This window comes from Megalops cyprinoides, chromosome 20, assembly GCF_013368585.1.
Source record: "Megalops cyprinoides isolate fMegCyp1 chromosome 20, fMegCyp1.pri, whole genome shotgun sequence".
Classification (NCBI taxonomy): Eukaryota; Metazoa; Chordata; class Actinopteri; order Elopiformes; family Megalopidae; genus Megalops; species Megalops cyprinoides.
Window position 1 is genome coordinate 21,481,954 of NC_050602.1, and position 23,840 is coordinate 21,505,793.

General features: G+C 47.3%; 1 protein-coding gene across 1 annotated transcript; it reads right to left on the bottom strand.

Moving 5' to 3' along the window:
• Window positions 1–1,348: 1,348 nt before the first annotated feature.
• arhgap45a (Rho GTPase activating protein 45a) lies at window positions 1,349–23,840 on the bottom strand. Its single transcript, XM_036554110.1, has 23 exons — window positions 23,537–23,840; window positions 21,030–21,429; window positions 14,701–14,844; window positions 13,735–13,819; window positions 11,771–11,843; window positions 10,736–10,814; window positions 10,030–10,164; window positions 9,587–9,648; window positions 8,971–9,081; window positions 8,653–8,733; window positions 8,211–8,393; window positions 7,586–7,723; window positions 6,845–7,029; window positions 6,459–6,586; window positions 5,873–5,971; window positions 5,318–5,416; window positions 4,610–4,773; window positions 3,864–4,052; window positions 3,435–3,572; window positions 2,917–3,155; window positions 2,320–2,557; window positions 1,948–2,050; window positions 1,349–1,702 (listed from the first exon to the last, which is right to left on the bottom strand). The coding sequence occupies exons 1-23, from the start codon at window positions 23,624–23,626 to the stop codon at window positions 1,452–1,454; spliced, it is 3,414 nt and encodes a 1,137-aa protein (XP_036410003.1). The 5' UTR covers window positions 23,627–23,840; the 3' UTR covers window positions 1,349–1,451.

Consider the following 23,840-nt stretch of genomic DNA (forward strand, 5'->3'; position numbering starts at 1 on the left):
ACATCATGAAAAGTCTTATTAGCATCAAAATCCAAGTCACAGATACAGAGGGATGAATATATGTCAATAGGACAGAGGCTCCACTGAGGGCGTGGAGCACACAGAGACATGGCTGCCGTGTCACTCTGACTCGACCCAGCACTCTGCTCTGACTCGCTATAAGAACAGCAGTTATTACAAACATTCTGAGATTCCTCCACTGCTCTGCCTTTAACACAAACATTCACAGGGGATGCATAAATAAATAAATAGCTTAGCAAAAGTGCAGAAATGTTTAAATGTCTCCTTTGTATCCAGACACACTGCACTGGAACTTACACTCTTCAGTTAAAAGTGGTGAGACATACATCTAAGAAAGAAAAAAAAGCAAAACAAAATATCACTGAGCCAACAAAGCATTCAGCAACAATCCAGGAACTACAGGAGGCAGAGAGGGACAAAAAGGCTAAGGCTAAGACAACATGGCAGATGACTGCTATTGTTCCAGTTACTTCCCAGTTTTCCCATGTGAAAAAAAGCACACTTGGCTACAGGATTTGTGGCAAGAATGCTGAACTACACGTGTAGGAAGAGTACAATGACAAAGACCATGATAAAAAAAGAAATAAATCAAAAAACGTGGTTCATTACAGCTTTACCTCTCTGAATACACAGTGGATCGGTGTATGTCGATCACATACAAGTAGACCTTTCTAAAGTGACAGTAAACCAGTAAAACCAGCTGTGGTTGGACCCTATTAACATCAGTGCAATGCAGACAATTCAGGTATCGTGACAGGAACAGGGTTCATCTGACACTGAAATCAACGACATGTGCTGAACCCTGGATTACAACGCTAAGCGTTGGAGACTGAACACATTTATCAGTCACAGATGCGACCAGATCATCATTGGACATGAGTCCTCAATCGGCTGCTTCTGTCTGGTACTGCTGATTTATGCACACATCCATATCTCATCACAGCTGTCTGTAAATATGACCTCTGCTTATGTGATTATGTCTGCTTATGCGATTATACCATTTGTCATTTTAATCATCTTAAGATGGGGAAAAAAAACCAAAACAATACAACTGTACAATACAATTTTAAATTTAAAAATAAAATTTAGCCAAATTCCACAATTTTTTCCATTAAAAAAGTACAAAAAGCAGAACATTACCAAAAAATACTGAATTCTTTTTAAAGTAGTTACAGTCCATTTTTGTACTGCAGGTAATTCCTGCTGAAACTGTTAGATCATCTTCATTTAAACTCAGAGGAGGTTGACGGCTAAGCATCTTTAACCATCGACCTCCTCAGAGTCTCCCTTTCCTCCAAGCAAGCACTACAAGGACAGCTTGGGGGGGGGGCCCTGATGCCTTAGGGTTGATGGGTGTCGAGCTCCAACCACACAGAGGCCAGCTCTGGCTTGGGCTCTCTCTGTCTGAGGGGGCAGCGGGGTGGGCTTCGCTATTCTTCACTGTCGGGCGGTTCGCTGTCCGGGACCGGGGGTTGCTCCTGCTCCTGTATGGCGGGGGGAACAGCCTGCCCCGTGAGGTCAAGGCTCGCTCTGGGGCTCAGCTGGTCGTCTTCGGTGCTGGTCTCGCTCTCCTGCTTGGCCAGACGAGGGAGCTTGCTGCGGGAGCCGCCACCCCCTTCCTCCAGCTCCGAATCAGAATCCAGAGATCTCTCATGGGATCCCGAGGAGCCCAAGGAATTGCCTGAACAAAAACAAATACAGGTGTTCACATTTACCCTCCACTCCTGACAATGGGGGAATCCCGTAATAGCCGGCACACCAGAGAATACAGATAAACAGTACACCTGTACAGAGCAGCCTGTATCACCCTAACCTCTAAGGCTAAATAAGATCACAGACCACTACCTATTCTGACAATGCCACCACCTGTCCTAGAAAAATGTCACACCACACCACAGAGGAAGAGAGGACGGCTCTGCATCTCACCACAGAACTCTTTGCCCTTCTCCGCGGACTCCGCCCCGCCCTGCTCGGCCTCTTGTCCGTTAGCCTCGTCCCCGCCCTCCTTCCCAGCTTCCCCGCTGCAGTCCTGAGCCAGCCAAGAGGGAGCAAAGAGCAGAGAGCATGAGCACTCCCTCACTGAGGAGCGAGAGACCCTCCAGTGAGAGGCTCCATCGCAGTATCTATCCTTTTAACAGAAGGCGACTCACAAGGCAACATTTTTACATATTTGACAGACATGAATGATATATGCACTGGATATTTACTGAAGCATTTCGGGTTACGAATCCCCCTAGAGATTTGAACCCTCAGCCCTCTGGTTACAAGCCCAGGTCCTCGCAGGGCTGATGCGCTCACCTGACTGTGCCTCTGGGAGGCGGAGCCTGAGGAAGAAGAGGCGGGGTTTGAGCCGGACTGGAAGATCTGGCGGTGGAAGACTATGAACGCCTCCACGACGCGGGCCTGGTGGGGGTAGTCCACCAGGGAGGACAGGGACACGGTGGCCCCCGTGGGGCGGGGGCGCATCAGGGTGGGACCAAACACTATCCCCAAATTACTGGGGCTCATCTTGTTGTCCTGCTCCAGCTCTGCGATCCTGAGAGAGAGAGAGAGAGCGCAAGAGAGAGAATGACAGAGAGAGGGGAAGTAGAAAGATGTGAGAGGGGAAGGGAAGGACAGAGGAATGCATATATTGTAAGTTGACTTGTAAAAAGTCCCCCATATCTGCTCAGTTTTTCTGTCTTTTGCACACCCCCCTCCTGGTAGGAGGGTAGAGTTTTGGAAATTTGAATGCTGTTTTTGACCCTCTTTTCTTCCCCTCTGCTGACAGTAAAACTGGGGAGTACTGTATGTTCCACAGCATACATGTGCAGGACCTGCGTCCTGTAATGGATATACGCGTGTGATGTCATCAGTGGGGACAGCGATGTCACCGGCCCATGGTGGGCGCCTGACCTGCGCAGATGGCATATGATGTAGCGCAGCGTGGCCACGTTGGCCTTGGGCAAGTCCTTCACCAGTTCCCGCAGGTTGTCCACCAGGGTCAGCACCTCAGGGTCTGTGTCGGGGCCGTTGTCCACCAGCTCCGCCCCCTTCACAGCCTCCCCGCCCTCGCCAGACTCTGCCTGCAGGCTCTCCTTGGCCACGCCCATCAGTTCGTTGTACATCCGGAAGGGCATAATAGGCTCTGGGAGCTAATGGGGGGCAGAGAGGGGTGAGTGAACAGCAAAAGTTCTGTAAGTAGGCCACTCTTAGAATAAGGCCACATTTAAAATAAAAAAGGGTGGCGCACTCTGCATTCCAACAGGGGACTTAAAACAATGCTGATGTACACCCCCTCAACACAAACATCTATTTTTCTCTGATCCAGGCCGCTTGCTTCAGGCTGGGACACATACATACAGGTGTTTAATGCTGATGGTGACCCTGTGAAATTCGGGTCAGAACACTATGACAGGGGGCCGGCGTCTCACCTGTCGGAGGTAGAGCTTCAGCACGTTGCTGATGTCGTGTGGTGAGGCCTGGGAGAGCTCCACCAGCTCCTTGCCGTTCTCGAAGGCCTGGCACAACTTCTCCACCCGCGTCTTCACCCCGTTCACCCGGTAGATGCCCTGCAGGAGGAGAGAGCGGGAAAGGGCTGCTGTCACTCCTGCCGTTCCCATGGCAACCAAAGGTTCAGCAACAGGGCTACTGAACACAGCTCTTTAAACCATCAAACACTTTCAAAAATGGAGAGGGAAGCTAGGACGGCTGAGTAAATGCAATGATTGGCTGAATGACATGAAATGCCTGGCTGAGTTGGATGCCTCCAGGATCCAGGGTTGAGTGGCCCTGCTAACACTACAATCCCCCGCAGGAAGCAGGCTTTGAGAGGCCTAACTCCAAAGGCTCCTCCCCCTCACCTTCATCTTCAGCGCCCGCTTCTCTATCTCCACGATGCACTTCTTGATGATGAAGGGGATGCCCTCAGCGCTGCCGTGGGACACCTGGGTGAAGTCCCTGCCGAACAGTTGGAGGCGGCCCTGCAGCTTCTTGTGGCCGCATTGGATGGCCAGGGACTCCAGGCACTTCTTGTGACAGGCCAGGAAACACTGTCAGCGCAGACACACAGCTCGGTTAGAGGAATACGCTTCCTGCTTCCAGCTGAAGGGAGAACCCCCTCACTATGGTACGTGCAGCTTGGCAGCGATGACACCTTGCCATTCTGTAGATGACTGTGGGCCACCGAGGTTCTGAACCACTGAGTCACAAAGCACCTCATTGAAATTCATTAAATTAACACTGAAGCGATAACACATATTAATATAAAATATCCAACATACATTTTAAAATCTTTTCAAAATATGCTACATATACTACCAATGATCTAAATTAGAGACTTAGAGACATAATGTCATAATCTATTTTTTTTTGTATACACTGCAGAACAATAGTGTAGAATGACATGGGGTATTTTGTTGAAAAAACTTGAAATGTGACATTTAAATGTGGAAATAATTAACATTATTTTCAGAATGAAATACACCTTCCTTACATAGTGGATCTTAAATTTCAGTAAATACAGACACATTCTTCCTTCAATGAGCAGTCTTGACTGAAGCAGAGAGCAGTGTCAGAGGTTTCGGTGCACAGAGGGGCGGGGCCTCACCTCCTCACACTCCGCCCCCTGGAAGTACACGTAGCTGTCGCACTCCCGACACTTCGCCGGCGTCCGCAGCTTGCGCAGCCGGTGCGTCTGCGCAGCCTTGGACAGCCCCACGTTGCGGAACGGACCGGTGGGCACCGCGATCTCAGGCTCGATCCCGTTTATGCCTGGAGAACAGAAAATAACCCGCCATCGGTGATGCTGCCACTTCCTGACTCTGAGAGCACAGTCTCCTTTTTGTGTGTCATAGCGGGTGGAAAGTTACACAGAAAAACAATATGAATGGCAGAGACTGCAATATGGCTTTAGAATACTTTTTTACTCATTTTAAAGGGTCACATTCCTTGCTACTGTCATTGCTTCTCTTCTGAGAATTGCCCAGTTAGTGGTGATTCCTTGTTGATACTTGTAATGTAAGAACCATACACGTCATAATTATACATGTATAATATATTAATGTAATAATTCAAGATATTACTTGTGGTATAACAGTTGTCTTGCGGATATTATGTCAACCTCAAGTATTTATATATTTTTTTTTCCCCACTAGTCACCCTTTTTGCATTCATAGTCCGCCAACATCATGGATACTACACTCTCTGGTCTAGAAACTCAACACCACAATGTATGAACTTCCGTTTGGGAGATGCGTCGCATGCTGCCTGACCACGGGGGCAGTGTGTTACTGACGCTGTGGAATAGGGTACTCACTCCGCTCGAATGAGCTCACGCCACCATCTTTTTCGTCTTGCTCCTCATTGGACGACATGGTCCCCGTGGAAGACGTCCGGGGCATTTTTGAGATGTCGCCTAAGATTACACCAGACCAGAGCGCTTCAGTCACAAACAGTGAGAGGAAAGAGTCTTCCCCAAATCATGGATGGAGCTACCATGAGCTGTCAATCACAGATCTAAACAAATCGAAAGACTTTCCTCTCCACAGCAAAGCACTACACTTCAGGAATCAAGTGTCCCCTCATGGGCTACTTTCCCCCCACTATATGCAATAAATTGATTTTGATACACTGAGTAATGACTTTAGGTATGCTTACAACACCCTTTTACAATGTACAACGTTTACAATGACATGGCTGTCTCTGTCTCAAGCGGCTCACATTAAGAGCAAAAGCCATAAAATGGTAAGTAAAGGTGAGACATATCACACGCCAACATTGCAGCAAGAGACTGGGAGACGTCATTTTCTGTAAGGGGAATGAGAGAGTTCATCTGTTTTAGAGGGCAGAGGTCTGAGAAACTCTGTGGTACCTGTGCTGGTGGTGGGGGACTCCAGGCCGCTCCCCCCTCCTACGCTGTCAGTGTCACTCACTGCCGAGGGCCAGGACTTGTGGGATGGGTGACTGCGGCCTTCAGCCAGAACAACAACAGAATCAGGAATATTTAGTGTCGCTGTGGGGCCATTTCTTTCACAGCAAGGACACACATGGTGGTTCACAAAGTAGCACTTCCAAAACACCACAAAAAATTAAAACAAAACAAAAATTTGTAACTAGGACACACAAGAGGCAAAGGTATTTATCACAGTTGTCTTTCTGTATGTATGCACATATGTTAAGTGTGGAAGTGAAACACAAAGACAGGTATGTTAATAATTACAAATTGGAGAGGCTTCATGAATCCCAACAGGGGTAGACATACTCTGTGTTGTCAATCACCAGCAATCTTATCAACCAAAAGACTCTGGTCTTCAGGGCAAAAGCTGCTTTGATTGGCACAAATTAGTGCCGCCACTGCCATCGCCAGTCCATCACCAACACACGAAAGCTCCACCCACTTTGGGGATAGTGAACCTTCCGTATCACATCCAATCATGCAAATGATATGCAAAACTCACCCCGCCTCTGCTGGTCTTTTGAAGCCGCTCCCCCGTCTCCTGGCCCCGCCTCCCCAGAGCTGGGCGGGGCCTCCGTGCTGCTCTGCCGCTCTGTGTTGAAGCTGTCATTGCGAGGCCTGACAGCCGGTCTGACACACAAAGAGGAAACATACATACATAGGGACTGGAAGTGATGAAACAATGAGGCTTCATGAACCCCAAAATGGACACAGCTATAGTGTGCTCCCAACGACTTACTTTCACTGAACCAAATCAGTATAAGTGAGCAAAAGCATTAATTGGTTCATACAAGCCAGCAGACAGCACACAGTAGCTCCACCTACTATGGGATTCATCAAGCCCTGCTCTCCCATTATGAGGGATCACTGAAACACAGTGGCACTTACTGGACAGAGCAGTATGCCTCAAAGGTATACTGGGCCTCGGGCTCCTCCACCATCTGCAGGTCTTTGACGTGGGCGGCGTACTGCTGGCCTGGGTCGTACAGCTTGCTGCTCTCACACAGGGTCTGGTAGTGCACGGGCAGGGCGGCTGTCTGCATGTGCATGATCTGGTAGTAGGAGATGGTGCACTGTGGAGGGAGAGACAGCGTTATTAAAGGAGACGGTGGGGGGGGGTTAACTAGAGGAGCAGCGTGTGGAACATCTCTCAGTGCTTTCTGTTAAAAGCCCTTCTGTTGAGCGTTGAGTGGAAAAACTGGTTTCATCTGTGAAACTTTACCTGTACTCCTACCCAAAGATTAATATGGACAACCCTCCATTTCTAATCTTTTTTTAAATTTCTTTGTTTGAATATCCCATTTAGGAAATTCATTAGAGCTGGAAACTATTCTATGCTAAAAACATCTTTAACATAGTGCATCTGATAATTATATGCCACAATGTGCCAATATTAAACTGCTGTTGTTGCTGTCAAACAACATTCGATTCAAAGAAAATTTTCCCAAACAGAAAAACCCAAACTACCGTTTCAAGAGCAACTTCTAGTGAAACTAGCAATGTCATGTGGTTCTGTCTTTATGAACCAGTTTCATTAGCACACAAGCAGACACACGAGACAGCAAGATGTTATCTGCTGCTGTATGTCAGCTCAATGTGGCAGTGAGAGTGTGCTGAGCAGAGCCTCACCGAGCGCAGCATGTGGTCCGTCTGTCTGATCACCTCCTGGATCTGCCTCAGCACGTTCACCTTCACGTCCTCCAGCTCCTGGTTCTGGGTGGTGGCGTCGGCGACGCAGGTGCGGTACGTGGCCTCTGCCTCCTCAGCCTACAGATACACACACACACACACACACACACACACACACACACACACACACACACACACACACACACACACACACAGACACACAGACACACAGACACACAGACACACACAGACACAGAGACACAGACAGACAGACAGACACACACACAAAGTGGAACTCAGAAACCCTGCCAACACAGCACTCTTTACACTATTAGTCCAGCTGAGACTATATGTGAGAGCATACAGCAAGGAAACTGTTCCTGTGGTGGCTGATCGGCGGAGAGGATGTGGGGCAGAGCGAGTTTGTGATCAACTGATACAAGCATGCACGCAGGCGAACAGAACATAACCTAAAAACAACCTCTCATTTCATTCAACAGATAAATTAAGACAGATAAGAGACCTGAGGACGGCTGAGGAGGGACACTCGAATGCAGTTAGGACTTAAACAGGCAGAGCTGACAGTCCGCTCAGTGTATGGGACGTCTCTGCCGGATGAGCTGACCTTGTTGCGCGCTTCCTCTTCTAGGCGTCTCTTTTTGTCCAGGGCCTTGGTGGTGGAGCCTCCTCCTGCCCCGCCCTGCTGCTCCTCCTCTGCCTTGCTGGCCACAGTCTTGGCCTTGTCGTACTCCTCGTAGCGGGCCATGTAGGCCTGCTTGGCCTTGCGCAGGTTCGTCTCTGCCTCCATCTGCCCGGGGGGCACACGCACGCGGACACACACGTACCTTATGTTACACAGACACACGTGGCTGCTACTATACACGGCTCACTACAGCAGGAGCAGTGAGAGAGAAAGACACTGAGCTCGCCACTGAGTTGGGGTTGACAATGTCTTAGGTAAAGGTGACATTATTTCTTCCTTAAGTTATGAACAGAAGCTACAGGATGAGCTACAACAGTCAGGGCCTTTGTGGGACTTTTGTTGGTGCTGTGAATGACAGACTCACCAGCTTCCTCTTGGCCCTGTGCCATTGGTCCTTTATGTCCTTGCGTCTTTTTTCGTGCTCCTGCCTACGCTGCGTCAGTGGCTGGCGGAAGAGAGGGGAAATGCATCATCAGAAGTAGACTACAGAGAAGGGAAACGCATCATCAGAAGTTGACTCCACAGGGTGGAAAAGCATCATCAGAAGAGCTCTGTGTGCTGAGGGGTGGGAGTCAGTCTGAGGGGTATGGGATGTTATTATAATGCTGCCCTTGAAGCTCAGAGTCAGGCCCTCTGTGCCAGTGACTGATGGGATGCTCTGGCATCATCGTGACAGGCGTACCTGCAGGAAGGTCTGCGCGTGCAGGTTGCTGCACGTCTGCTGCACGCCAAGGCTCTGCTCCAGGTCTTGTTCCAGGGCGAGCGAGTAGATGGAATAGAAGGGCATATGAGGCTAGAGAGAGAGAGAGAGAGAGAGAGAGAGAGAAAGAGAGAAAGAGAAAGAGAAAGAGAGAGAGAGAAAGAGAAAGAGAAAGAGAGAAAGAGAAAGAGAGAAAGAGAAAGAGAGAAAGAGAGAAAGAGAGAGAGAGAGAGAGGGAGAGAGAGAGAGTAAAGGGTAAACCCAGGGAAAGCTTTTCCATGACTGCACCAAGCAGTTATAACTTATCAAGGCCCTCTCCCTAGCTTTCCTATTCTAGCATGTATTAAATTATTTTGAGGGAATACAACAAATAGTTTCAAAACATTAGTGACATACTATGTCAGAAAAAATGAAACAAACTTTGGAATAAAAGAATAAGATAAATAATAAATAAAACAATTTAGCCTGCACACTGGATACATCTCACATCTCACCCAAGTCAAGAACTGCTCGTATAAATAAAAACCAATGGTAGACACTAGGGTACATAATTTAACTGTGAAACAGCTATGCAACTGTCGCAGACAGTGGGGGTTACCTGTATAATGTTCGGCTTACAAGACTGATAGAGTCTTTGCAGACCCTTGGCGAACTCAATCTCTAGACAATGAAAGAAACAAAAACAATTGGGTCAGTGCAGAGAATAGTGCTGTACCAAAAGTATACAGGGATGCTATTCAACTAATTGAACATTTCTCAACTAATGTCACTAATCCATTACTTGGATCAATGCATTTGTTAATTAAAATGATTTCAAAGCAATATTCAGAATGAAAGAACCGTGCACAGAATCTTTGCTGTCCATTTTCATACTTGATAGTGTGAATGCAGATCTCTTTACACAGAAAGAACCGAACTTTCCTGTGAGGGTTGCAGGAACATAAAGTGGGGTTCAATTCTTTGAATACTCATACATCTTGGAGTGTGAAAGCAAAGAGCCTGTGGGCTGGGCGCTGCCTGCACACACTCTACTGAACCCACCGAGTGCAGTCCTCTTCTCCACGTAGTTGATGACATCCTTCAGGTACTTGGAGATGCTCTTGGAGTAGGTGAGGGCGGAGTCTACACCCCCCTCACTACGCTGCAGGATAATATCCACCTCCTCTGCAGTCCACACTGACAGACAGACAGTCAGACAGACAGACAGGTCATTCCACTGCGTCCTGTTACACAGCTGCTTCCTGTTCCTTAACTAGTGGAGGCTGAGGTGGGATGAAAGTGTCTGTTGTGACTAGAGGTCACTAAGCACAAAGCAATGCCCAAAACCCTGCATCCTATGTTCCTTCTGTCTTTTTTTATGCTGATGTATGCCAGAGGCAGAAACAACTGCAGAGGCCAAAAGAGAGGGAGCGAAACAGAGGCTGATTGTAAAGACGCCCCAATCGAAAACTGTCTGAATCCCCAACCTGGAACCCTGCCGCCGAGCGCAACCTTATCGCTGGGATTTAAACAAATAAACCAGTTCCCTTCTTCATCACTCAAATCACTGACTCACTCGCATGCTAGTGCTGAGGTAAATGTGATTGTGCTTTGGCTCACAGAGAGGTTTCAGTTCTGCCAGTGATTCCACTTAAACTGAGTGAGAGACAGCGTGCCAAAGAGCCAGACAGACAGAAGCAGGAATGGGGGTGATGAGAGGGCAAGAGTATGAGGCGAGCCGTTGCTCTGAACTGACAGAGATTCCTACCGAAGGCCTGCAGGTCAGTCTTGGCCAGGGCTGCGTCGGTCCCCTGCCCCGGCAGGCCCCCGTACAGGTTTTCCATGGACTACAGGAACAGAGAGGGCATGTGATGAGGCCAACATGTCAGTGGTTTCCTGTCCTGTTCTCCCTCTCGTCCCGAGTTCCTCTGATTGATTTCAGTCTAAGTGCCGATACAACAGGCAACAGGCAGTTTTTGTGAATTGTGAGTGCTGGCTTTTCTTCCTTGCACCATGAACCCTTTAATAACTAATAACACCTTTAATAACCTACAACCAATGTTGATGTGCATGTGTACACTACAGAGGGCATGGCGTGATCTGAACAGGTGAATAACCTGCTATTTCTGCTATCGCTCAGCCAGATCCCCCCATGGGACATATGACAGGGTCCCTGAGAGGCAGGGTCCCTGGAGAGCCGGGTCCCTTTCACAGGCCCTGAAGGAGCTGCTGGTGAACACGTCGACTGTGTCATTCCACACAGGTGGGCTGGATGGTAACGTAACAGGATCTTTGAGAAAAAGCTTTAACGTTGAAGCTGTGTTTGAAGACACTGTGTGCTGTGGCTCTGACCGGGGAAAAGCAGAAGCTGAGATAAAGACATTCAGTGTCGCTGCCAGGAAGCTGCAACCCCGACCGTGCCAACATCCGCTGCAACACACACACACACACACACACACACACACACACACACACACACACACACACACACACACACACACACACACACACACACACACTCACAGATACACACACACACGCACACACATGCGCACACACACGCTCACACACACAGATACACGCGCACACAGATACACACGCACACACACAGACTGAGACACACACACACGCATGCACTCACACGCACGCACAGATACACACACAGACACAGACTGAGACACACACACACACGCAGATACACACGCAGATACACAGATACACACACACACACGGACTGAGACACACATACACACACACTTTTCAAACAAGGATATGTTTTCTTTCTTCTTTCTCACACACTCACCCTGCTTCTCTCTGTGGGCAGCAGAGACAGGAGAGTGCTACTGTCCACCTCCCCCATCAGCAGCTCCGACACACTGCCCAGAAATAAAGGGGTGGGGGGAGAGAGGGACAGAGTAACAGAGAGGGGAGACAGACAAACTACGGTTAGGCTGGTGACGAGCTCAGTTCTTAGAATAATTTCATCCTTTCATCGGTAGAATGCAGCACCCCCCTGACAGATCCCTCGACAGCCTTTCTTTGTGACAGTCTGTAATGTTATTCAGGGGAAATGCTGGCACGGTGGCTTCAGGCAGGGAAAGGGAGATTCCAGACACCCAGGAAAGAAACAGTCAGTCACATAAAATCCCTCTGGGGCTTCCCAGAGGCTTCCACGACACTAAGAGCAAGTTTCACATCACAGCTCTTTTGAGACCCAAACTCACTTCTCAGACAAGTAATTCCTGGTAAAGGCAAAAGCATACTGGCCTTTGAAAGATGGACAGTGTGTCAGATATCACACTGAGGACTTAAAAACACCAATGACCCGAGCTACGCTGTAAGAGGGGGTAAGTAACTTAGAGGTACAGTTGGAGCTCCATTCAAGGACTCCTCCAGGCAAAACCCTGTGCTGCATAACTCCTGCATCCAATTCTTTAGCCCCGCCCACATCCTGGCTCCACGGAATCTGGCATTTGGCACTGCAAAGCTGGCTGGGCTATTCTGCGTCCCGTAACAGTACACTCGACTCATTATGTCCTGCTTCCAGCGCTCCACTGCAAACAGGCAGGCTTTTGGCCTTCTCTTCCCTAAAACACACCATTACAGCTCCACACCAATACTGAAACACTGCTCTGCCCCTACTACCGGTGACAGACAGGGGGCGCTGAACAGTCCAAAAGCGCTGAATTCAGTGAACACCGTGCCGCAAGACTATGGATTATGTAGAAATGTGTGTCAGATAAGGATGGCTGTAACGAACACGTAATAATAATATGCATAGCGTTATGACATAAATCAACTTCCTGCTAACGCTTCTCTTTCTCTGTGCTAGTCTGACTCATTCCGAATCATCTCAAACCGATAGGTGTGGTGCAAGGAAGTGTCTGGTGTAGGGGAGTACTGAACTGGATTTTTATGGCTGGTACCGATTACTAATTTACAACCACATCAGATAATCTCAATAATGTTTTCTTCTTTTCTATACTTGTACGGTACAAAAGCACAGCTAAATCCTATCAATCTTATCAATATTACCTGGTAATGACCCAGTCTTCTGGCAACATTAAATGTTTGCCTTAAAATTCCATGCTTTAGGTAAGACTTGTGTTTTGCATATTGCAAATGGCAGTTTTGTTGTCTTCTTCAGACATGTTGCAAAAGTGCCAGTCAGCTGACATCTTTTTGCCCGTTTTCACACAAGCAAAATGATTAAGGGTCAAAAATTCCAATGCGGCAGTTGAATTTGGCTCACATTTTTTTTTTACGTTATATTGTCGACATACGGTGTCAGCCAAATTAAAAAACCAATTGGCCAATGACTGATCACGTATTGAGAGAGAAAATCAGCTGAGTTCAATACGTAGCCTATCACACACAATCTGTGCATCCCTAGTCTGGGGAGACACACAGAGCACAGTGTCTTGCTTGTTCATTTCACACAGCCATGTCCCTGTACAAACCACAAACCAAGTGAACTGGGCAGACGTTCAGCTAAGCGTTAACCACCTTTTCAGCATATTAGAGGACACTTATTTCACAAATAAGCACAACTGCTTTTTCCATCATTCAGGAGTGAGTGTGTATGTGAGCTGTGACCATAAATCTGCTCACAACATGTATGGACGGTACTTTAGACACGCGTTATTGATCAAGAGTATATGCTAGTGTATGGACCCTGCAAGCTCTGGCAGAGATGGTCAGATTTTTACCAACACCTTTAATGCCTTTAGGAGCAGAGCTTAGGGTTGAATATACAGCAGGACTTACTTGCTACTGAAAGCCACTGCTATGGTCTCAATGGCCTTCTCAAACTCCTTCTTGTCCAAATCAGTGGGGCCCTCATAGTGGAATCCTGAAGAAAAGGAAATGGTACATGAGACATAGGAAATGGGACACATGGTTCTAAGAGGAGATGCTTAGTGTGTGAGCACTTTCCTGCATGTCCTTCACAAATGTGCTCAAATACATAACAAAAGTATATAGCAGATTTAATAGATTTATATAGCATCCATAGCCTTTAGCAGGAGTCTTGAATCTTGAGCCAAGATTGAAAAATATCTTTCGATTCTGAGCCATTGATTGGCTCGGACAGCATGTGTCAGGACATTCAGTGCAGGCTGATGCAGATCTATCCCCTCTCTGTAAGCTGAGTTTATAGGCTTATTAGGACAGTAACTGTGATGGCTGCCATTTTACGGTCTATTTTACTTCCCTCTGTTCCTGTGATGATTCATATCAGAATGAAGGGGGGTTTTAACCAGTGTGAATTACCATTTCAATTTCTGGATGTGCACTAAAAGGAAACTATGGACGCAAAGAGCTCAGTAAAACCTACTGCAACAACACTAGGAGGAGCCATGATACTGTGTGTCTCTATTGATACTATTAGTCAACTAGGACTCATCACTGTTTCTGCAGCGTGTCGCTCCCACATGTTAGAACAAGCTCAAAAAACAAGTTTCGTGAAATTAACATTTGTACAGCAGACTTCACCAGAAAAGAGGCTGACATATGTAGAGCAGAGAGTCACTTTACGATGATGAATAAATTATCATAAACTCACTGTGTAAAGTGCAGCAGTGTGGTCAATGCTTAAGATGATTTAAACTATTTAAACTGGCAGGGGCTGGCATTTCTGCAATATTAAAAGGTGGCAGAGTAGCAGAGTGAGATTCACTGTCTGATTCACAGTAAGAATGGGCCCAGCGTGCGTGTGACGGTGGAGAGGCTGACCTTTGACCTTGGAGATGAGCGTGCCGGCGGCAGTAAGGGTTTCCACGGTGTTGAGCATCGGGTACGTGCCGATGACCTGCCGCAGAATGCGCAGCACCTCTCCCAGGCACTCGTGGGCCAGAGGCCGTCGGTTCTCCTGCTTGCCTGTGAGACATGGGCACACGTACAAACACGGTCATGTACCCACATACAACGTCATGTACACACATACAATGTCATGTAGCCACATACAGTACAAACATTGTTATACACACGCATACACATACAGACATGTCCAAAGAGTCATATACACATACACGTACACACATTCACAAACACACACATGCAGCCATACATACACACACACATACAGACATGTCCAAAGAGTCATATACACATACACACACACACACACACACACACATATTCACAAACACACACATGCAGCCATACATACATACACACACACAGACCCAGTCGCGCACAAACATAGATAGTCACACACTTACTCCCAGACAAACACAGAGACAGTCACACACATACATGCAGACAGAGGTACTGTAACACACATAAACAGACACACAGAGACAGAAACACAAAGAACAGTGTCTGTGAGTCAATACGTGTCGCAGAACCTGGGGCTGAGTCATAAACTAGGAAGTTCATTTTCACTCATCACTGTCACAAGGTCACCCCACTGTGCCAGAGTGCCTGCAACATACCATCCTTCTGCAATACAGAGACACTGGTGCCTCCACAAACAACTTCTCACTTAACCCATCACCGCAGTTCTTTTTTTGGGTGTGGGGGTGGTGTTCGATGCCAAAGGGCCCGGACTGAAAGCAACGGCTCTTCTTGCGCTCAAAATGCCACAGAGAGGACAGCCAGAGTGGGGAAAACCGTGCAAAATCACTGACGGTCAAACAGACTGATTCAGACAAGCGCTGTCAGCTGCACTTTTGTCACACCTCTTGCAGGCGGCTTACTTCCTCTTCCTGTCTGTTCAGCAGTGGCACACACACAGACAAACCCAGAACCGCCCGGTCGGCCGTGCCCCCCCCACCTGTCTGGCTCATCTGCTCTGAATAATGGATTCACGGTACACCATTTTGTTTATTTCTATTCCACAGCATTTTAAAATGAACAGGTAATAAAACAGTAAGGCTTTAAAACTGTTCCCCAGCATCTACACTTTGCACTGAACACAAAGTAAGCCCACTAAAGATGTGTTTAAAATGTTGCTGCTTATTGCACTATTGTAGAAAGAACACTTTGGGTGAAGGTTCTGGGTAGACATGACTATTCTTCATGTAGGCTGGATGTCGTTGGACAGGTCACTTGTAAGTGAGAAAACCTGGTGTCACAAGGACAACAAAAAAACGACAGAAATCCTCATTACCACAGCAATGTAATGGGCTGGTCAAACCCAGAGAATTATAATGCGCCACAACTAGTCTGGTTTATTAATATTTTTTTCCACAGTTGCATCACAAACGCTTCAGGCCTTGCCGAAACTGAGACAGCGACTGTAGTCTTTTCTGAGAATCCGCCCAATTCTGCGCTCTCTTGGGGAAACTGACACACAGTATATGCTTAAAGTTTATTTGAGCTACTCACAAAGAACATGGGATCAGCCGAAAAGGATCATCCTAAATGTGCACTGTGAGGAGAATGACAAAAAGGCTGTATTTGCAGCAGCCTCACCTTACCAAACACGCATCATCCGCCTGCTAAACTGAGATAATGTATGCAAAAGTGCCAATCAATCAAATGCAGGGGGTGTATCGCCCATTCAAACAGCACGCTGTAGGTGGTCTTCATTAAATAAGGCACAGAAAGAAGAAAGTCAGTACTGAAATTTACAGTCTTTTTACATTGTTTTAAAAGCAAACTGTAAAAGTTTCAGCTTTGTATAACCATCTGGCTATTAAATCTATTTATAAAGCTCATAAGTCAAAGCGGCAAAAACTTGATTAAACTAAGAGAGATGTGAGCATTTTCCTGCTTAACGATTTATGGGCTATGCATGCTGTGATCCACGCTCGCTTATGTTAAATGTAAGTACACATGGCGTGCTGAACGAGGCAGGATGGCACACAAGCAAGGCTGGAGCCTCAGCCGCCACTCTGACTGCTTTCCAGTTTATTTTTTTTTAAATAAAATAAGGTCCCAAGGTGCAAAGCATAAAGACAACCTCACAAGGTCAAAATGTAAAAGAAAAAGTCCCTCCTCTGTGTGTGCACTCAGAGACAGACACACAGACACAGACTACACAGACTCAAATAAACACACTCAGAGACAAACATACACACAAAGTCACACGTGTACACTCATGCACTCCTGAATCACGCACATGCACACACTTGCAGAAACTCACAAAGATACGCAGACGTGTGTAGACATGCACACACAGTCACACTCACAAACCCACAGAAACACACAGAGACAGACGTGCGCGTACACATGCACACACACACACACACTCACAGAGACACACATGCGACACACATGCACACACTTTCTCTGTCACGCAAACACACACAAACGCAAACACACACTGGACGCCACACAAGAGAGCCGTGCAGTTGGAGCAGCGTGCTGACTGCGAGGAAGTGGCAGCCCCGCACCCCACTGACGCACTCAGACACATGCTAACACTTGTCACGGCTGTGAGTCACTGGGACGTCTCCAAACAACAGATGTGACATTTTTACCACATGAAATCAACGACATCTCATAAAGGAGTCAAAGTGCCTAAATACCGTTTCCCTCTGCCTGCTTCTTTCCCTCCATGGGCCACTGTCCCTCAAGAGTGCTCTTTTGTGGAAAAAGCACGGGTTGTTAACACACTACTACAAAAGTGCACTAAGCGATCACTTCCACAAGAACGGCCAGTCAGATGGTTTATTTGTAAGAACAAAATGCAACACAAGGGCATTTGAAGATCACTCTGGGCAAAATCAGTGTAGTTTTTACTGAGAGGAAAGAAGCAAAAATTTATATCCTACACTGTACAAACTTGTTGAGAGCACTGGAAGACAATGCGACCAGCTCTAACACAGAGAAACCCCCTGACACAAGAGCAGGCAGTGCTGTTCTTTTCAGAGGCAGAGAACAATGTTCATCATTATCTACGGAATTCCTGCACTACGATAACGCTTCCTGGCCACAGGAGGAAAAAAAAAAAAAAACACGATTGCGTTTATGTTGTTCCTCAAAGAGGTGTGACAGGCAAACCCAAAACACAAATCACTTCCCACAGGACTTTTAAACCGGTCGAAACTTGATTGTTATTACAAAGCTCCTTTATTCAAATGTTTCCTTTCCACGGATCAACTCCACACAGCAGTGCACTCTTGGTTTCACCTGCTCATGTCGTACAGAGGCCTTTCTGGCCATGAGTTACCCTTTTTATAAGGGCCAAGTACCTTCCCCTTCCCCCTTGTGCACTGAAGACTCCACACCCAAAAACAGCATCCTTTCTGCGGGATTCTAGTCCATCATGGGGGATCTCCACAATGACACTAATGACTGCTGACAGAGGCAAGGATACAGAAGGCAATCAAACAAACACTCTAACTATGGACTAATGACAGCTCTATGAGTAAAGGGTAACTCCATGCTTTAAAAAGACAGCACTCTCCCACACTGATTTCTTTCTTCCTCTCTGTCTTGGACCAACCTGTTTAAAAGCAGCATATAAAAAAAATCCCATCTCCAGCCAACCTTCCCTGCATCACAACCTGTGACACAATCCCTGGAGAGCAAATCCATGCTGGGCGGAGCCTTGCCTCCCTCACAGCTCCAAAACTGTGCCAGGCTTTCCCGATTCATCCCGCTTTGCATACGTCTGCTAACGGCTGCACGCTTAACTGAGATAAGAAAACACAGGCTGCCCCTACCTGCAGGAAGGAGTTTCGCTTATTACCCACTTGTCTCTTATGTAATGAGAAAACACTTTCTGTGTGGCTTTGATTGCGTGGCCTCTGCGCATACATTATCTCAGTGTAGAGCACAGCTGTCATGACACACAGGCTGGACAGTGCTGGCTGATGAGCTCCCAACAGAAAGGCAGAGAATTCACTTTCTTTTGACGGTTATTTGGAGCCTGTTCTTGTTCTGCATGATTAAAAAGCCAGTTTTTAGACTTTGTGGTACCTAATGTGATATCTCCGTTTTCATGCACTTCACATAAAATCATTTGTTGCTAAATAAAAAAATTTCATAAGTTAAAAATCTCCCATCACCCCTCTATAACCGAAAATATTTAATGCCATTGCTGCCTCTCTGTGATAAATGATGTAACGCTTAATTTGGCCCTATTAGACACAATTCATTTAAAAGGAACCAGCTGCTAACAAAAGACCTGTATCTAAGCTGATAAGCAGTAAGAAGAGGCTGAGGACCACGTAGAGCTTAAAGGTAACTTCTCTGCCTCCTCTGCTTATAGCTCAGGTGCCACCTCCGACCTTCAGTCACGGGCAGGATGGGGTTATGAGAGACGGAAACACGCAGGGAAGAGGTACCCAGGGAAAATGGTCAGACACAGAGCGTGTGTGTGTGTGTGTGTGTGTGTGTGTGCGCGGGGGGGGAGTCAGGTCCCTCCCTCGTCAAGCCCAGCCACTCAACAGCCGGGCCTGCCTGTAGAATGTAAACAGGAAGCCTTCTCGATGAAAATAGCCGCACAGACAGGAAGTGCTGTCATCCTGACGGGCTGTTGCTCGGCGATTTGTTCTACCCTCGCCTGAGGGCGCGGCCGACGAGGATTTACGGCCACCACGCTCCTCCCTGCCCCCCCCCGCCCTTCACCCCCACCCCTGCTGCTCTTCCTCAGCACCTCCTGCCCCTTGGAAACCGCAGTGTAAAAGAGAGGGTCTTTGCACAGGTGCCACAGCCAATCAGAGAGCCTGGAACTGAGACACGGAATTTAAAGATGGCTGGCTCATTTGAAAAAGTTCAAAGTGTCACCCTGGCTCGATGAGTGGAGGAATTTTAAGTGTAAAAGTGTGCAGGTTCAGACGTGACAGGAGGAATATGCAAAAAAGCCACTCTGTAACTTTCCATACAGGAAAACACTGGTCGTTAAGCACCACATCACTCTGACACTGGGTTGCAGACACCACCATGCTGAACGTTACCACAATCACGTCACCGGATACAAAAGAAACCGCTTTTTAAGAAGCACCATCTTACAATTACAAAGTACAATGAAAACAGATAAGAGTTGTTTCTCACAGAGATGTCGGAGACACACGTCCACAGCACTGACTCGTCAGTCTAGCTGGAACAACAATGCTGTGTTGATAAACTTTAGGCTGAACAATGATGCTTTGTGGATAAAATCTGCATCCACACAAAACATTTTTAAATGTTTGAAATTTTGATTTTTTTTTAATCAGTGGTAACCATTTACATTTTATTTTATGGAACTGACAGGAATTGTTTAATGCCAGAAAGTTACTGGTATTCAAGGAATTTTTTCTTGCTTTTAACCTTCATTGATCACTGTTTCCAACGTAACCAAGAAGATAAAAGAAATTGACCAAAATGTTGTTTTTTCTGTAAGTACTCCCTTCTGAAGTCATGGTGCTTTGCATACAATGGTGAGTATGGCAGGCATCATTTGTCTTGTCTCGCAACACAGCAGAGGAGTCACAAGTTCGCTGGCTGTTTACCGCAGTACGCGCATGGTAACACATGCTAACAGACTGACTGACTCAATAAGCGCTCAAGACAGCACCGACATCATCTGACACCACCTCACTTCCTCCCCTCCCCTGCTCGATTAAAACACCCAGTGCAAGAGGCACAAAGAACTACAGACAGCGCAGCGTGAGGGTGACTTCAGCCTCACTTCCAAACACCACTCTGAGTGTGCGGCTCTCTGCCGGCCCGCGGGCTGAGAGCTGAGAGACAGGCCGCTCTGGAGGAGAGGAGCACTTTCTCAGCTGGGCTGAGCCCAGAGGCCGGTTTCCTGCAGGAGTGCGGTGCGCCGCGGAAACTGAGCTGCTCTGCTAGCTCGAGAGGAAATTTGTGGCAAAAGGGGGGGGGGGGGTTGGGCGCGCTACACATTTCTACACACAGACGTGCGCACAGGTCTATCATGTAGATCCTCACGTAACCTGGGGAAACAATGCACGCACACGCTCTCGCTCATCCTTAGTTACCCCCTGTGCTGAAAAGACAAATAAACAGAATAACAAAACGGATGGAAGCGAAAAAAATAAAATCAGTTCCTCTTTGAATGCATCAGAGCCAGCACGGGCGTGCAAGAGCCAAGAGTCTGCCAGCTACCAACTGCACACAGCCTCCCCAAGGCAGGAACCCGAGCTGCGCTGAGTGACCCTCACCTTCTCCCAGCACCACGTCCTTCAGCTTCTCCACGGCCTCAGCGAAGCGCGCCACGTCCCGGAGCAGCGGCGGGATGTCCTCCACGTCGATCACCATGCCGTCGCCCGCCTCCAGCGTGGGGCTCTGGGCCGTGGCCGCCGCCTTGCCGTGGCCCTTGTTGAAGCCCCAGGTGCCGGCGGTCTGGAATGGGAAGCCGGCGGCGCTGGCGTGCCGGCTCAGGGCGGTGGGCCGCTTCAGGGTGGCGACGGGCGAGGGGCACCCCACCATCTTGCTGTGCAGAGCCGAGGGCGTGCCCGGGCAGGACGAGGAGACAGGGTCCAGGAGGCCAGAGGAGGGCTGGGCGGGGAAGGAGGAGCCGTCCACCGCATCCTTGCGGGGCTGCTCCTGGACAACAGAGAGCTGAGTTACACACAGAGAGGGGAGAGGGAGGAAAAGAGGGAGGAGAGAGGGAGGAGAAGAGGAAGAGAGAGAGGGAAGGGGGGAGATGAAATGGAGATGGTTATGGTGCCAGTCGGAGGATGTTAATTAAATGGCAGAAATACTGAGTCAGGTCCAGATGATTAGTAAAGGGTGGATATGGTTGAATGATCAGTGAAATTAGGCGATTGAGACAGATGAGGGGGAGAAGAGGCTGATGATTGTAAATAAAGTGATAGCTGGGCATAAAACTCTGTACATGTTCTGTCATCCAATAACTCCGTTAACGCACACGGTTTCATTCGAGCATTTTCATATCAATACAAGCTCAATGCTCATCCTACCCACCACAACTAACATCCTGTTGATTTGTTTTAAAGTGCGGTCCTACAGGATGTAGACGTTATCAAAAAAACCTGCTCTGAATTTAAAATGATACAAAGACAGAGTCAAAATCTGAACTTTGTCTGAGATGTACATTCACACAACTCTCCGGCTGTGGAGGTGGCCGCACTGTCTAGCAGGCAGCCCATAACGTAATACACTTTCACAAGACTGTCTTGTGAAACGCCTTCCTCCTCATGCCTGACTGCCACCTCCAAACACTCCTGCATGCAAATACACCAACAAACTGCCATGATGTCTCATGCTTACATGGGACAAGTACAGGCCAAAAGCAACTCCTTTCTTATGGTTTTCCCCTGGACAGCTTTGACATTAAACTTGTATTTGAGATTCGATTCCAGCTGCAGCTGCGTTTTGGATCAAGCAACTGTTCACGCACCACTGGAAAAAAACCCACTGGCAAGACAGAGGGCTGTTCACATACTCAGAACCTACAACAAAGGCATTAGGCTCTGCTGATAACGGTGTGTACAGGAAACGTTCTACGTGGACTTCCTGTATGTTGTGCCTGGGCGGCAACGGCAACTAACGGAAAATCCCCCAACTCTACCGCGGCTTGCCAGCCGGTGTCGCTGCAGAGGGCGCTTCGAAACACCTGCTAGACACAATTTGACAGCAGCGGTGACAGGTATTCATTTATAATTTAACCGTTTAAATTGCGATATTTTCTTTACACGCCATGTATTCCACAACAATGTCCCATGTAAAATGTTACATTAGAAGGTACTTTTGTCACTCTTAAATTCACAAGTTGAACACTGCTAGGTAGTTAGGTACCTAACTCAAAAACTCATGATAACACAATTAGTTGGTCTTACAAGTATAACACAATATGTGTTTGAGTCCGATGCTGGTCTGTTTTGCAATATATTGCAACTTTGGACTAAGAACATGAACAGGGTTTTAGCTAAAGTTCGTCAAAATTCAACACCAGCATGCCTGCTGAACCGATAACAGTAGCTAAATTAACCCTGTGACTAAAGCAAAATCAAATTAATTCGCCTGATAACTTAAGTGGTAAACAAGACAGGTTTGTTACATTAGCAGATACATAAGTCCAAATCTATACCACTGCTTCCCTGTTACAGTAATATCAGCTATCAGTAAAAGCCAACATCATAACTTACCAAATTACAAAATCAAATTAGAAATCGTTAACTAGATCTAGTCCAAATAGAAATCTACCTAGGTAGTTACTTTGCTAGACTAGTACGTAGCAATACTGGGAATGGATTTCAAGATTGACATTACCCAAATTATTTCATACATAAAACAGGCGATGTTATACTAGCTAGCAAACAACATTAAGGAATGCCAACTAAAAACTAATTTCAATCCACAGACTAATTTATACCTAACATAACTGTTACGAGAGACCAAGCAACATTATGTAGTTAACTAGGTAGCGGGGTGTTTCGTGAGCATTTAATTTCGCCTGTTGAAAGAATCAAGCATACCAACAGCACTTCTATAGCCACAGACAGCCACCTATTAAAACCACATTTTCTTGCAGCCCGGCCAGTTAATGAGAAATACTAACATCTATGATTAGCTATCCTAGAAAACAATGATTGTGGCAATCTGGTCCCAACGTTTAAAAAATTCTATCTACCTAACTGGATAAAGTTGGCTAACTAGGTAGGCTCGCATTTCGGAAACGACGAGAGGATGCTGAGCCACTCACTGATGGGTTGTGCGGTCCGACGCTTCCTGTGGGGCTCTTCTTCGATATTGACGGCGTTTTAATGAGTTCCTTTTTCTTTCTCGAAAACATTATTGCCTCGCGTTGGCTGAACCAGCTAACCTGTCCGACTCGTCTTTATCTTCGCTTAAGTTTAACATATAGCCAGTTGGCTAGTGGCCCCCCACCCCCCGAGCTGTTCCGCTTCAGTTGAGTTTTCAGCCGCAGCTCTGACGGCTTGCCGTCGCCATCAAATGGAAGCTTTGAATCGGTGCGCGTCCGTTAGCGGCTCGGAGCTGAGGTGCAC